This window comes from Tetrao urogallus, assembly GCF_951394365.1.
Source record: "Tetrao urogallus genome assembly, chromosome: 2".
Lineage (NCBI taxonomy): Eukaryota > Metazoa > Chordata > Aves > Galliformes > Phasianidae > Tetrao > Tetrao urogallus.
In genome coordinates, this window is record NC_136814.1 from 16,582,682 (window position 1) to 16,593,900 (window position 11,219).

The 11,219-nt window shown below is 44.3% G+C and overlaps 2 protein-coding genes across 5 annotated transcripts in view; one reads left to right on the top strand and one right to left on the bottom strand.

Moving 5' to 3' along the window:
- The window catches only part of LIN9 (lin-9 DREAM MuvB core complex component), a gene marked incomplete at both ends in the record, with an annotated part of 39,521 nt that extends 35,942 nt beyond the window's left edge, over window positions 1-3,579 (top strand). For all 4 annotated transcript variants that reach the window (XM_079532955.1, XM_079532956.1, XM_079532957.1 and 1 more), the window contains 4 exons: window positions 1,326-1,451; window positions 1,797-1,979; window positions 2,089-2,186; window positions 3,474-3,579. In XM_079532955.1, coding sequence (XP_079389081.1) covers window positions 1,326-1,451; window positions 1,797-1,979; window positions 2,089-2,186; window positions 3,474-3,579 — 513 coding nt within the window. The remainder of the gene's footprint in view (window positions 1-1,325; window positions 1,452-1,796; window positions 1,980-2,088; window positions 2,187-3,473) is intronic.
- A 3,405-nt stretch (window positions 3,580-6,984) lies between these two features.
- On the bottom strand, window positions 6,985-7,682 carry MIXL1 (Mix paired-like homeobox; the record flags this gene model as incomplete). The annotated part of the gene is made up of 2 exons (XM_079550275.1): window positions 6,985-7,299; window positions 7,374-7,682. 2 exons carry the CDS (start codon window positions 7,680-7,682, stop codon window positions 6,985-6,987), a joined length of 624 nt encoding a protein of 207 aa, XP_079406401.1.
- Window positions 7,683-11,219: the final 3,537 nt, after the last annotated feature.

Below are 11,219 nucleotides of genomic sequence, written 5' to 3' on the forward strand. Positions count from 1 at the left end.
GCATGTCAGTTGTCTGCTGTGTCATAGATTTAACTTTTTTGTAGAATAAGAATACCAAGGAACATAACAACACTGAGAGAGCAAAGAAACAATAGAGAAGATGAGGGTCCAGGAAAAAAAAATCTTAACTCAGTTATAGCCTAGACAAGGACTTGGAGATAGCTGTTAAACACTTCTTCTGCTATTTGCTTTTTCAGTCAGCAATCATAAAGCAACTCGTGTCACTATTTATGTCCTGATAAAAATAGAAGACATATATTGGGTCATGTTCTTAGCCTGTCTGTAATGCTCTTTTGTCCCCTTGGTAATCCCATCTACATTTGTGCCTCTTAGTATGTGTTGCTTCTCCTTTAGAATGCATTTTCTTTGAACATGACTCTTTCTTTGAACATAACAATTGCCCACTTAAATACCAGTATCAAACTTAAACATGAGTAAAATAGAATCCTTTGACTTCATTCATTCAGGTAGAGTTTGTCAGACTTTAATAATCATTGATAAAATTGTTGAAATAAAGTTATTTGCTTTTTTTTTTTTTTTTTTTTAAATGATCCAGCATAGAAGTAAAAAGAACTGACCAAAATCAGAAGAGATATTGGTTATAGCCCATTTTTATCTGGCAATAGTAATAAATTCAAATACACACGAAGCAGGGAAAGGACTGCTTCCTAACAATGAAGCATCTTAACATCACCGTACTCTTTTTAGTTGCCATGTACACAGAACAGTATCCACTTTTCTGATGACTAAACATTGTTGCATAAACAAATGCAAATAAGAAGGATAGCTGGTTCATTTTTTTTCACTTGACCTGCAACGGAGATGAGGTAAAGGTGATGCTGGTCATTCAAGATAAGCATAGATGCCCTGTGACAGAGATGCTATCTGTTTCCATCTACTAAAAGCCAACCATCTTTTGTCTGCGAGCTGAGCTGTTTGTCAGTGTCTGGAGTATTATGTTCTGGAGCTGCTGGACATGTTGTCCTGTACTGTTCTTCTACTGACAGAATAATCTTCTGTTCATACTGTACAAAGAAGTCGTGCCCCACTATGAGTGAAAAAAGCAGGTCAGACTGTAGTTGTCATCTGTAGTGTTTAGTGCCACAGATTATCATAGTGCTTTCTGAAGAGAATAAAAGCATGGTAGTTACTGCACCAATTGTCACTTGGAGTTCTAAGCAGTGATACTAGGCTTTAAGTTTTTTCATGTTAACATTTCTATTAGGCACTGGGATTTCAAATATCCCAATATTATTTGAAAGTGAAAATTCCTTTGGATGAGTTCCACTTATACTGCACTTTAACATGCTTTGTCTTTTCCACAGAAATCCTATTCTATGCCAATAAGCATTGAGTTTCAGAGGAGATATGCAACTATTGTTCTAGATCTAGAACAACTAAACAAAGACTTAAATAAAGTGTTGCATAAAGTTCAGCAGTATTGTTATGAGGTAAGATTTTGCTGGAACCTGCATTTGTTTCTGCTTAACCTGAGTTACAAAATAAATCAGAATTTTCTGGGAATAGTGCATAAGCAGGGTTCATGTGGAACTGAAATTGCTAGCAGCTGTGTCTGTTTTGTTGTCTCTATTTCTCTCTGTTTCTTACCTGAATGCAGGCACTTCTGATGATGCCAGTGGCCAGTTTTGGAATAGGCGTGCATGTATATAAATGAAGAAAAAAACAAAGCAGGCTATATACCTGTGGACTTTTTTGCAATCGTTTCTCAGTTCATACATGCACCAAATGCAAAGGAGCTATTTAATCTTCATTGATCTTTCTTTCTGTCTGTGCAGCTTGCTCCAGACCAAGGCCTCCAGCCCGCAGACCAGCCAACAGATCTGAGGCGGAGGTGTGAAGAGGAGGCTCAGGAAATTGTTAGGCAAGCAAATTCCTCCACAACAGGACAGCTTTGTGTCGAAAGTGAAAATTTAACTGACCTTATCTCTAGACTTACAGCAATATTACTGCAGATTAAGGTAAAATAATTGCAAAAATAGTATCTCCCAATTAAGTACATAATATTAAGCCTCTGACAGCTTCTTTGTGCTGAACTGTTAGAACATTTTTTGTTTTCTTCTCCTGCAGTGTCTAGCAGAAGGAGGTGACCTGAATTCCTTTGAATTTAAATCACTAACAGATTCATTAAATGACATTAAGAATTCAATAGACTCCTCAAATATCAGGTACCACTACTTTGAGTATTTAATTCCTAATTACACGTTTTGTGTCAGCAAGCAATTGTTAATGTCTTTTAGAGGTGAATGTAAGTAAGTATAAGTAAGGATTTTAATCTGGTAACTGTTTATGGAAGTGGTCCCATTTAAAGGGATCTTCTTAAAGTAGTACAGAATTAGCAGTTTTCTGTTTGAACCTACCAGTGCAGTAACCTGATTTAAAAAAAAAATTTTTTTTAAAGTGATAAATCGATACAGCAACAACTAAAATGACTGAGGAGCAAGAAATTCATTGACAACTGTTACTTTAGAGTATTTTCTGTATGATTTCCCTATTTATTTATTTTTGTGTTATTCAGTCTCTTGTCTGTAAATATCAGACATTGGTATCTGAGACAATTAGAGTTTCTGCCTGGCTTCTATTAACAATACTTTAAATGGAAAAAACAAAACAAAACAAAACAACCCCACAAACAAACCAACCACAAAAGAACAGCCATATTGTGCCAGATCAAAGGCTCCTCTAGTCCAGCGTCCATTTTTCAACAGTTGTCACAAGCAGGTGCCTGAGGAGGCATTATAAAAATAGCAAGAACATGATGATATTCTTCCTGAGTATACTGTGAACTCTAACAGTTTGTGACCATGATTTTTTTTAAAAGATTTGCATAGTCACTAAATTACATAATTAAAAAAAAAATACTGAAATGCTAAGCATTTTCTTATGCCCTCCACACTGGTATTGCTATGTGCATGTTTGGTTGTTTTTGGTTTTTTGTTTTTTTTTTGTTTTTTTTTTGCCAAGATAGTAAGGCAGCTTTTTGATTTTATTGATTTTTTTGAAGGATTGAGAAATGTTTCTTTTTGTAGCACTTTTCCATTTTGATTTAAAAAAAAAAAAAAAAAAAAAAAAAAAAAAAGAAAGAAAAAAGAAAAAGAAACTTCCTGTCATCAATGTTGCAAGTAAATGTGGGAATGGATTCAACTAAGGGCTGATAAACACTGCTAAGAAGGTGATGATCTTTGCATTTCACTGTACTCAGTCTGGGTACTTTAGCATCTCTTCACAATGTTTTTCTTTCATTAGCTCCAGTGGTTCTTTACAGTTGGTCTTTAAAGAACCCAAGTCAGTAATTTTGACTTCATGCAACTGTTTTTGTAAATGCTATTTGCTGATGCAACCTGATAACTGATATGAATGCACTACTATGATTTATTTGACCTTGTAGAAGTACTCATATGCAACCCATAAGTAAGAGGTTTAATCCTTTTCTTTCTTTCCTCTCTCCCTTGTAGTTGTTTTCAGAATAATGTTGAGATCCATGTTGCACATATTCAGAGTGGTCTGAGCCAGATGGGAAATTTACATGCCTTTGCAGCTAATAACACCAACAGAGACTGAAAACTTTCTTTCAAGTGTATAGCAAGTAGTTCTGGAAAATCCTCTTCATTTATATATGCTTCAACAAATGCCCTAACTGCCAGAAGATAAGGGAAAAGAAAACCTCTCGGACCCTTTAAAATATATTATATTTGCTTCTTAAGGAAACCAGCATTACTGGCAAGCATTACATTAAATTTCTCCATTTGTTATTCACATGCGGTAGTTTTGCTAACTGGTAATCTCTTAGTAATTGCATTTATTATAATACACCTGAAAACATACTTTCATATAATTTGAACTTAGTTTTTAAAAGTTCAGATTAATTCTGCCCACCTCTTGTTGTTGGCTCTCCTGGTACGTTAGATGAAGTGATGAAGAGGAAATGGCTCACATCAGTAACTATGTGGCAGTCTTTGTTCCTTCAAGCTGCACTTCTGTAGGTACCTGAGATGCCACCAGCTAGCATGGTAATAGCATGGGCTGAGGGTTCCAGGTCTAGAGAAGCAGCGGTGGGATGTGGACAGAGAACTAAAGTTGCAGAAGATGTTGGGCAGGTCTGTAGATCAGCCAGTGTTTCGTTGGAACATTTAATTTATCATAACTTATATAAGAAGTCTAATGAAGGAATATAAAAATGGAAGTAATACCTTTCCAGAAACAGAGTTGTTACGGCTTTTTCCCTCTATGTGGGGCAAAAAGAAGTGTTTTAGTTGGTATTTTATATAAATGAGTGATAAAACATACTGTTTTTCCAACTTTTGGTTTGTTTTGCACAACTTTTAAATTAAATTCCTGGTTATCTGCATACCCTACATATATAAATACGAAGGTTTTTATAATAAAATATAACCAGTGAGGTAAACTGCAAAAATTAAAAGTGACAACCTGCCTATGAGTACATTTTTGGAATGTTAACCTTGTAAAAAGTGTGTATTGGTTTGTTTAAATAGTCTTGTAAAGCTTCTGTGTAATGAATCATTTCCAGATATGGATTTTCAGAGATAGCTGTAGAGTTGTTTTGGATTCCTTTAGATGCCTCATTAAATGAGGTCTTTTATATGTTAATGTATAAAGAATATGTAAACAGGATTATTTTCAATTTTAAAATTTTGTATAGTTTAAAGATGCTTCTGTATTCTGTGTTGGTATTGTGCCACTGCAAAACTTTAGTGCAGAGTTTATATTTAGCTAAACTTGTTCTGTTAATTAAGAGAAATGCATAAATCTTTTATTCTCGGTGAAATTTGTAACTGAATAAATTGAACTATAAGAGTTGATATATTTCACAAAAATGCAAACTTCTGGCACGTGGTTTCAAGTCATTTTTTTAAAAGAAGTTAATTGCTGAGAACGAAACGCGATGGCTGGGTAACAAGGTGAGTGGCTGTTGTGAAGTATCTAGAAAATGTACAAGGAGTGTTACAAAACACCAGACACTACTTCTGCTCCAGTTAGCTACAGAGCTGCTCCGCTCATCATGTAATAGAACATGGCTGTGGCCCTTCCAGTGCCTTTATTTTGTGTTGTTTGGTAAAGTAGATGGAAAGGTTCCCCACACTCACAGTTTTCATTTAAACAGAGAGAAATGCCAGAGCCTCACTTAGGGCACAAAGGTTCAATCTGACAATAACTAATGTGATCCACTGCTGGCATGAAGGGAAAAAATCCTCTTGCAGTTTACTTCCACCCCTCCCCTTCTTTCTGGGTGCTCACTGAACACCTGGTGCACAGTGCAGGGAGCTGTGCTGATGAGAAGCAGCTCATCTTTGTCTCCTTGTTTGCTCCTCACGTAGCTCAATGAATTCAGTCACTGCAGAGTGCAATGGAAAAGGAACAGCAGGCATCATCAGCTTGCAGGCTCAGTGTGCAAGCCACTGTTGTATACTTGGAAGCTGAGCACGCATGTGAATACTGTGAGTACTCCATCCCCGACAGCTCCTTGGGTACCCAAGTCCACTTGGGATGGATGGTGTCAGATTTTCATTTTTATTTGTTTGCTCTACTCTACAGTTTGGCCAGGGACAGCTCTGTTATTTTGTTTGTGAGAGAGTTCCTCAGTCAGCGTTCCTGTTGCACCACTCAGCATTGCAAGCTCTACAGGAGTTTGGCTGTCTCAGATCCAGCAAGCACAGGTATGTGATGGGTTACACCAAAAGATTTGGGGTATTGGTTACCTTGTCCTATAGGGTGTGATTTCTGACACAGGTTATTTTCCCCGACAGTACACACACCCCTTGCTTCTGTTTTTGTATCCAAAAGAGCCTTGTGATGTTCAGGAGTTGTCTCCTGACTGGTGTTCATCAGGTCAGTACTGGGGCAGCCCTACTTAATATATTTACTGATCTGGATGAGGGGATTGAGTGCACCCTTGCTAAGTTTGCAGATGATACCAAGTTGCGAGGAAGTGCCAATCTGCCTGAGGTCCTGCAGGGGGATCTGGGCAGGTTGGATCAATGAGCTGAGAGCAATTGTATGAGCTGCAACAAGACCGAGGGTTGGGTCCTGCACTTCAGTTACAAAAACCCCATGTATTGGTACAGGCTTGGGGCAGAGTGGCAGGAAAGACATGGAGGAAAAGGATCTGGGGCTGTTAGCTGGCAGAAAATGAGCTAGGAGTGTGCCCAGGTGGCCTCTTCTCCCAGGTAACAGTGATAGGACAAGAGGTCACGGCCTTAAGTTGCACATGGGGAGGTTGAAGTTGGATATTAGGAAACATTTGTTCTCAGAAAGAGTGGTGATGCATTGGCACAAGTTGTCCGGGTGGAGGCACTGTCCCTGGAAGCGTTCAAGAGCTGGGCTGATGTGGTACTAAGGAACATGGCTTAGCAGGCACGGTGAGGATAGGCTGACAGTTGGACTGGATGATATTACTGGTCTTCTGATTCTATTATCTGGAGTCTGACAGCTTGCTCTGCTCATAAGCAGGAAGAGCTGCCTTAAGATACGCATACACTAATATGGTCGTTAAAAAATGCCCCCCTTTGAGGGGCTTTTTTTTTTTTAAATTTCTTATGTGTTAACTTCACACTGTCCCATGTGGGAAAAGGCTGCTGGTTTAGTGCTCTCTAGTTCCCCTCGCTGCACCCGTGGCTCTCAGGGGCTATGGCCCCTCCGAGGTCAGCAGCCCGTCCCTGTCTGCATCACGAAAACAACTCTCGGCTCCATAGCAGCGCAGAGCAGAAATGGGAACTTTTATTTATTTTTCTCTCTCAAAAAGTAACAGCAGTCCCCTCCCCACCCCCATCCTCCCTAGAACAGTGCATTCGGTCGGCTTGATGGCTTAAAAAGGTTAAATAGAAGCTGTAAACAATGTAACACGGTGCCGGCAACCGGCTCAGCCGCCCCCATCTCCCGGTCATAAATAGGCGCAGTCCCTCCGGGATAAAGTGCAAGAGGCGCGGGCAGGGCAGGGCCGGGCGGCCGTCAGAGGGCTCGGAAGGCGCCGAGGGCGTTCTCCTCCCACTCCATTCCCGGCTCCGAGAAGCCGCCGCCGGCCGGGAAGGGGAACGCGGGGCGGGGCGGGTAGGGCCCGGCCGGGGCGCCTCCGCTCCCCGCGTGCGGGCGCGGCACTGGGCCGGGCGGGCCGGCGGCGCGGGGCGGCCACTCTCGGCGCTCCTCCTGGGCGCGGAGCATTGGGGCCGCGCCGCACGGCGGGCGCTGGGGCGGCGGGGCGGGGGGACCCGGGCGGGGCGGCCCCCGCTGCCGGCGAGACTTGGCGCGGCGGTTCTGGAACCAGACCTGGGGAGAGAGGGCGGCCGTGAGGGCGCGGCGAGGGCGGGCGGCGAGGAGGGCGGGCACCCGCCGCCCCTCACCTGGATGCGAGACTCGGGGATCTGCGTGGCGTCGGCCAGCCGCTCCCGCAGGTAGATGTCGGGGTACATGGTGTCCTGGAACACCAGCTCCAGCGTCTCCAGCTGCGCCGCCGTGAAGCTCGTCCGTTTCCGACGTTGCGCCGATGGAGCTCCCTCCGCCGCCGGGGGCGGCGCCGCGAGGGGCGCCGGGGCCGCCCCGGGCCCTCCCCCGCTGCCCCCGACCGTCCCGCACAGCCACCGGCCCGGCGGGCAGGAGGGCGGCACCGCGGGCAGCTCCGCCGGGGGCGGCCCGAAGCGCAGCGCGGCCATGGCGGCGGGCCAGGAGGGGTCCGGACTCCCGCAGGGCTTTATAGCCGGGAGGGGACCGCCGGGGGCGGGGGTGCCGAAGGGAGGCGGCCCCGGCCCGGGGGGTCCGGCGCGGAGCCGGGACCGCAGCTCCCTCGGTGCCACGGGGTTGGTGTCGCACCGCTGGGTCGTGTGTGGTACCGAGTCTGGGCGGCGCTGCTGTGGGGTTTGCATCCTGCAAGCGAGGTGCGTGCTGTCAGCTGTGCGAGCTGCAGGTGAACGCACCTGGAGAGCCCCAGAGTTCAGCTTGCAGCGGGCAGAGCCGAGCCTTGCCACCACCCTTCCCACCCCTGTGCCTGCGAGGAGCCATGTCCGGCTGCAGCACGGCCACCATCGGAACGTGAGATGTACAGGTTGTCCTCAGCGAACTGTGTTAGATGCTGCTCCCTCTGAAGGGAGCATCATCTCTGAAAGAGCTTTTATGCATAAGGCGTTTGTACCTTCATGCTTTCGCACACACACATGATGATCAGGTACTTTCAGTAATGTAGGCTTTCTCCCACCATCTCTCCCCATAATGCCAGCAACCTCCCACCAGCTCCCACAGAGCTTCATCCCAGTACCGGTGAGCATCACGTGGTGCTTGCATCTGCCCCGTGCTGTGCTGGCTAGGAATTCAAAGTCCTGAGGAGGATATTGAGACTCTTTCCCTCTCTAGTTCTGCACCCTGTCATTACTTCTGTCCTGGCTGGGCACAAAGAAGGATCCTACCTCTCGCCTTGAAAAGCAGAATCTACCATCAGTCCAGAAGTGAATGGCTTTTTTGAATTAATACATCTGAAATTGAGATAGCCATTTCTAAATATGGAACGCAGCAACAAAAGCAGGTGGAGAGCATGCTGCCATGTCACTGCTGCCATCAGCAGGCACCTAGCACGGTAAGGAGGGCTCTGAAACTCTGCAGCTTTAAAGAGGCATTTGCTGGCCTGCTCCACTTCCAGGCTGCTTGGACTCTCTCCAATTGCCGTGGGTCATAGAGTCGACTTCAACCATTTGCACTGACATCTCTCCTTACTGATTGTTGGAGCTGAGTTTTGGGTAGAGTCCTGGAATGCCTGCAGATATAAGCAGCAGCATGGCATTTGGTCATATCTTAAATGCTCTCCTTGGGATACCTAGTGCCTGTAGCCGTGTTGTTGCTCTGCCTGGAGGGGATGAGGCATTGCCATGCAGTGGTTTGTCAGTCACTAGGATACATGTCCTGTGTGTGAACCTCTCTTGCTTTTTACTCCTTCATTTGCTTTGTGCTGGGATTCTGCAGGCAGGGCACTCTGGTATGATCATTTTTTGTTCTACCAAGTGTACGATACGGGAAGGGGATTTTCTTAATGGGAATGTTCTCATTTCTAAAAACCATGTTGAACTTTTTAAGAGCACAAATTTAGGTCTCTCATCTACTTGAGTGTTTTCACAAATCTTGATGTCTTGGAGATCCCAATGTATGTGTTATCTTTAATGGAAGGTAGCCAGCAGGTTCAGAAGATTATGAGAGAAACCTGACATAAGAAGTAGCAATGGTCATGCACCCAGTTTCATCTCCTTAGAGAAATGTTAAGAAAAAAATGAAAACACATTTTTGCTGTAAAAGCTAAAATTTAATTAAAATTCTTCTGAAGAAGAAGCAGCAGCAGTGCCTGTATAACTGATGTTAGTTTTTCCAAAAAAAAAAAAAAAAAAAAAAAAAGGAAATTAGTTGTAGACCAGAGACATTTTTATGGGTGTGTAAGTGTGTTTGCTCCAGAGTTTCTTCTGGCATGACAATGTCATGTAATTTCCAGCTTCCCCATCAGACCCCAATACCAACAGCCATTAATGTAAACCAGGCTCAGGTTTTGATGGCTTTTCCTTTCTGCCTAAGAGGAAATCTTTAGAATGAATGCTTAGTTTCTCTCTAATTGCTCCTAGTTACCATGTAACTCCTCTGACAAAGCTCCTTACAACCTCCAAAAGCTTTTAGAGGTTTTTCAGGTTTTCCTAATGCATACGTACCAACATCTATGTATTTTTAGACACATCTGTGCCATTAAGTTGATCTCACCATGATCTCATGTTGCTCATTTACAGCTGTCCTTTGGCAGTGTTGGTGTTGCCAGCTCTCAGGCTGCAAAGAAGAAGAGCTCAACGGATTGAGCTGCACCTTGTCCTCACTCTGAGACTGTTTGCAGATGTGTAGAACTGTATTCCTGAGACCACTGAGACCTCAGTCATGGGTCTTCAGCTGTGGCTCTGAAAGCTCAGGTCTTCTGGTCACTGTGGGACTCCACACATCATCCTCACACATCATCCTCTGCTCTAAACGTGTTCCAGAGCAGTCAGACCCCGTTGATACCAGACCTGTGTAGGACGTGTTCATACAGCTGTGCAGTGCCGTAAGGATTTCAGGTCACCAGGTAAAGGTGCAGTCCTGCTCAGTGGCTGCATACCACATTTTTGGGGTTAAAATAAATGGGATCTGACTTTTTTGAAGGATGATTCTATCATGCTTTGCTATTATTAATCACATCTATGTATACGTGTGGTTTTATTTGAGAATTGGAATGCTGCCTTTCTGCTTTCAACATCCAGGCACCGGTAGCACCCTGTGACTCACTCCCTGTGTTTGGGAGGGAGGTGTGACCTGGTTGGGTGAACCATTTCCTATAAGGTGTGAGACGTGGCTTCAGGACCTCATGGTGCATTCGTGTATTCCGTCCCGGGGAGTCGATAAGAGCTGCAGACATACAGCAGGACTGGAAGAAAGCGGTAGGAAAGGCACAAAGACCTCGCAAATACATATGAAAGGATCAAGGGTCTGCGTGTGTTAAATCCCAACAGGAACAGATTTGGGGTGAGATGTCCGGCTTCAGAGGGAACTCATACACAGCAAAGGGGCAAAAGCAGAGTATGTCTGACTGCTGGCAGCTGGCTCCCTACCTTACGAGTGAGGAAGGTAGAGGATTTGGGAGAGGGAAGGAGATAAAAGCAAACGGCAGAGATAGTGTCAGGAATGTGAAAAAGAGAAGGCAGAAGGGAGCATGCCACCTGGAGGCACGCAGCCTGGTTGGAAGGCACCTGGGTATTTAGGGGTGAATTAAAACTGTGAAACCTGAGCCTGTCCTTGAGTTTGGAGATGTCCTGAGAACGGCCAGATGCACACACCTGGCAGTCACGGTGCTTCAGAAGTGAGAGAGCAGACTCAAAGATTTTTTTTTAGCAGCAAACCTTAGGCTGAAGCAAGTCCTGTTGACGCTTGTTTTCTCTGTGCCCTCTCTAGTTTTATAGTGTGATGCTGTGGGAGAACTTATAGCGTTTATTTAACTGACTTCTTCCTGTTGCCTGCTCATTCACATCCTCATCCACAGTCATGCTCTGTTCTTACAGGTATTTTTTTTAACATTTGTTGATGTGTGCATTTGTACATATAAAATTATTATGTTGCCTGAACTTCCAGTGACCTTTAGTTAATTCACAGCACAAACAAAGGAGAATCTCTGTCTCTGCAGATGAATAACAAGAAGAAAG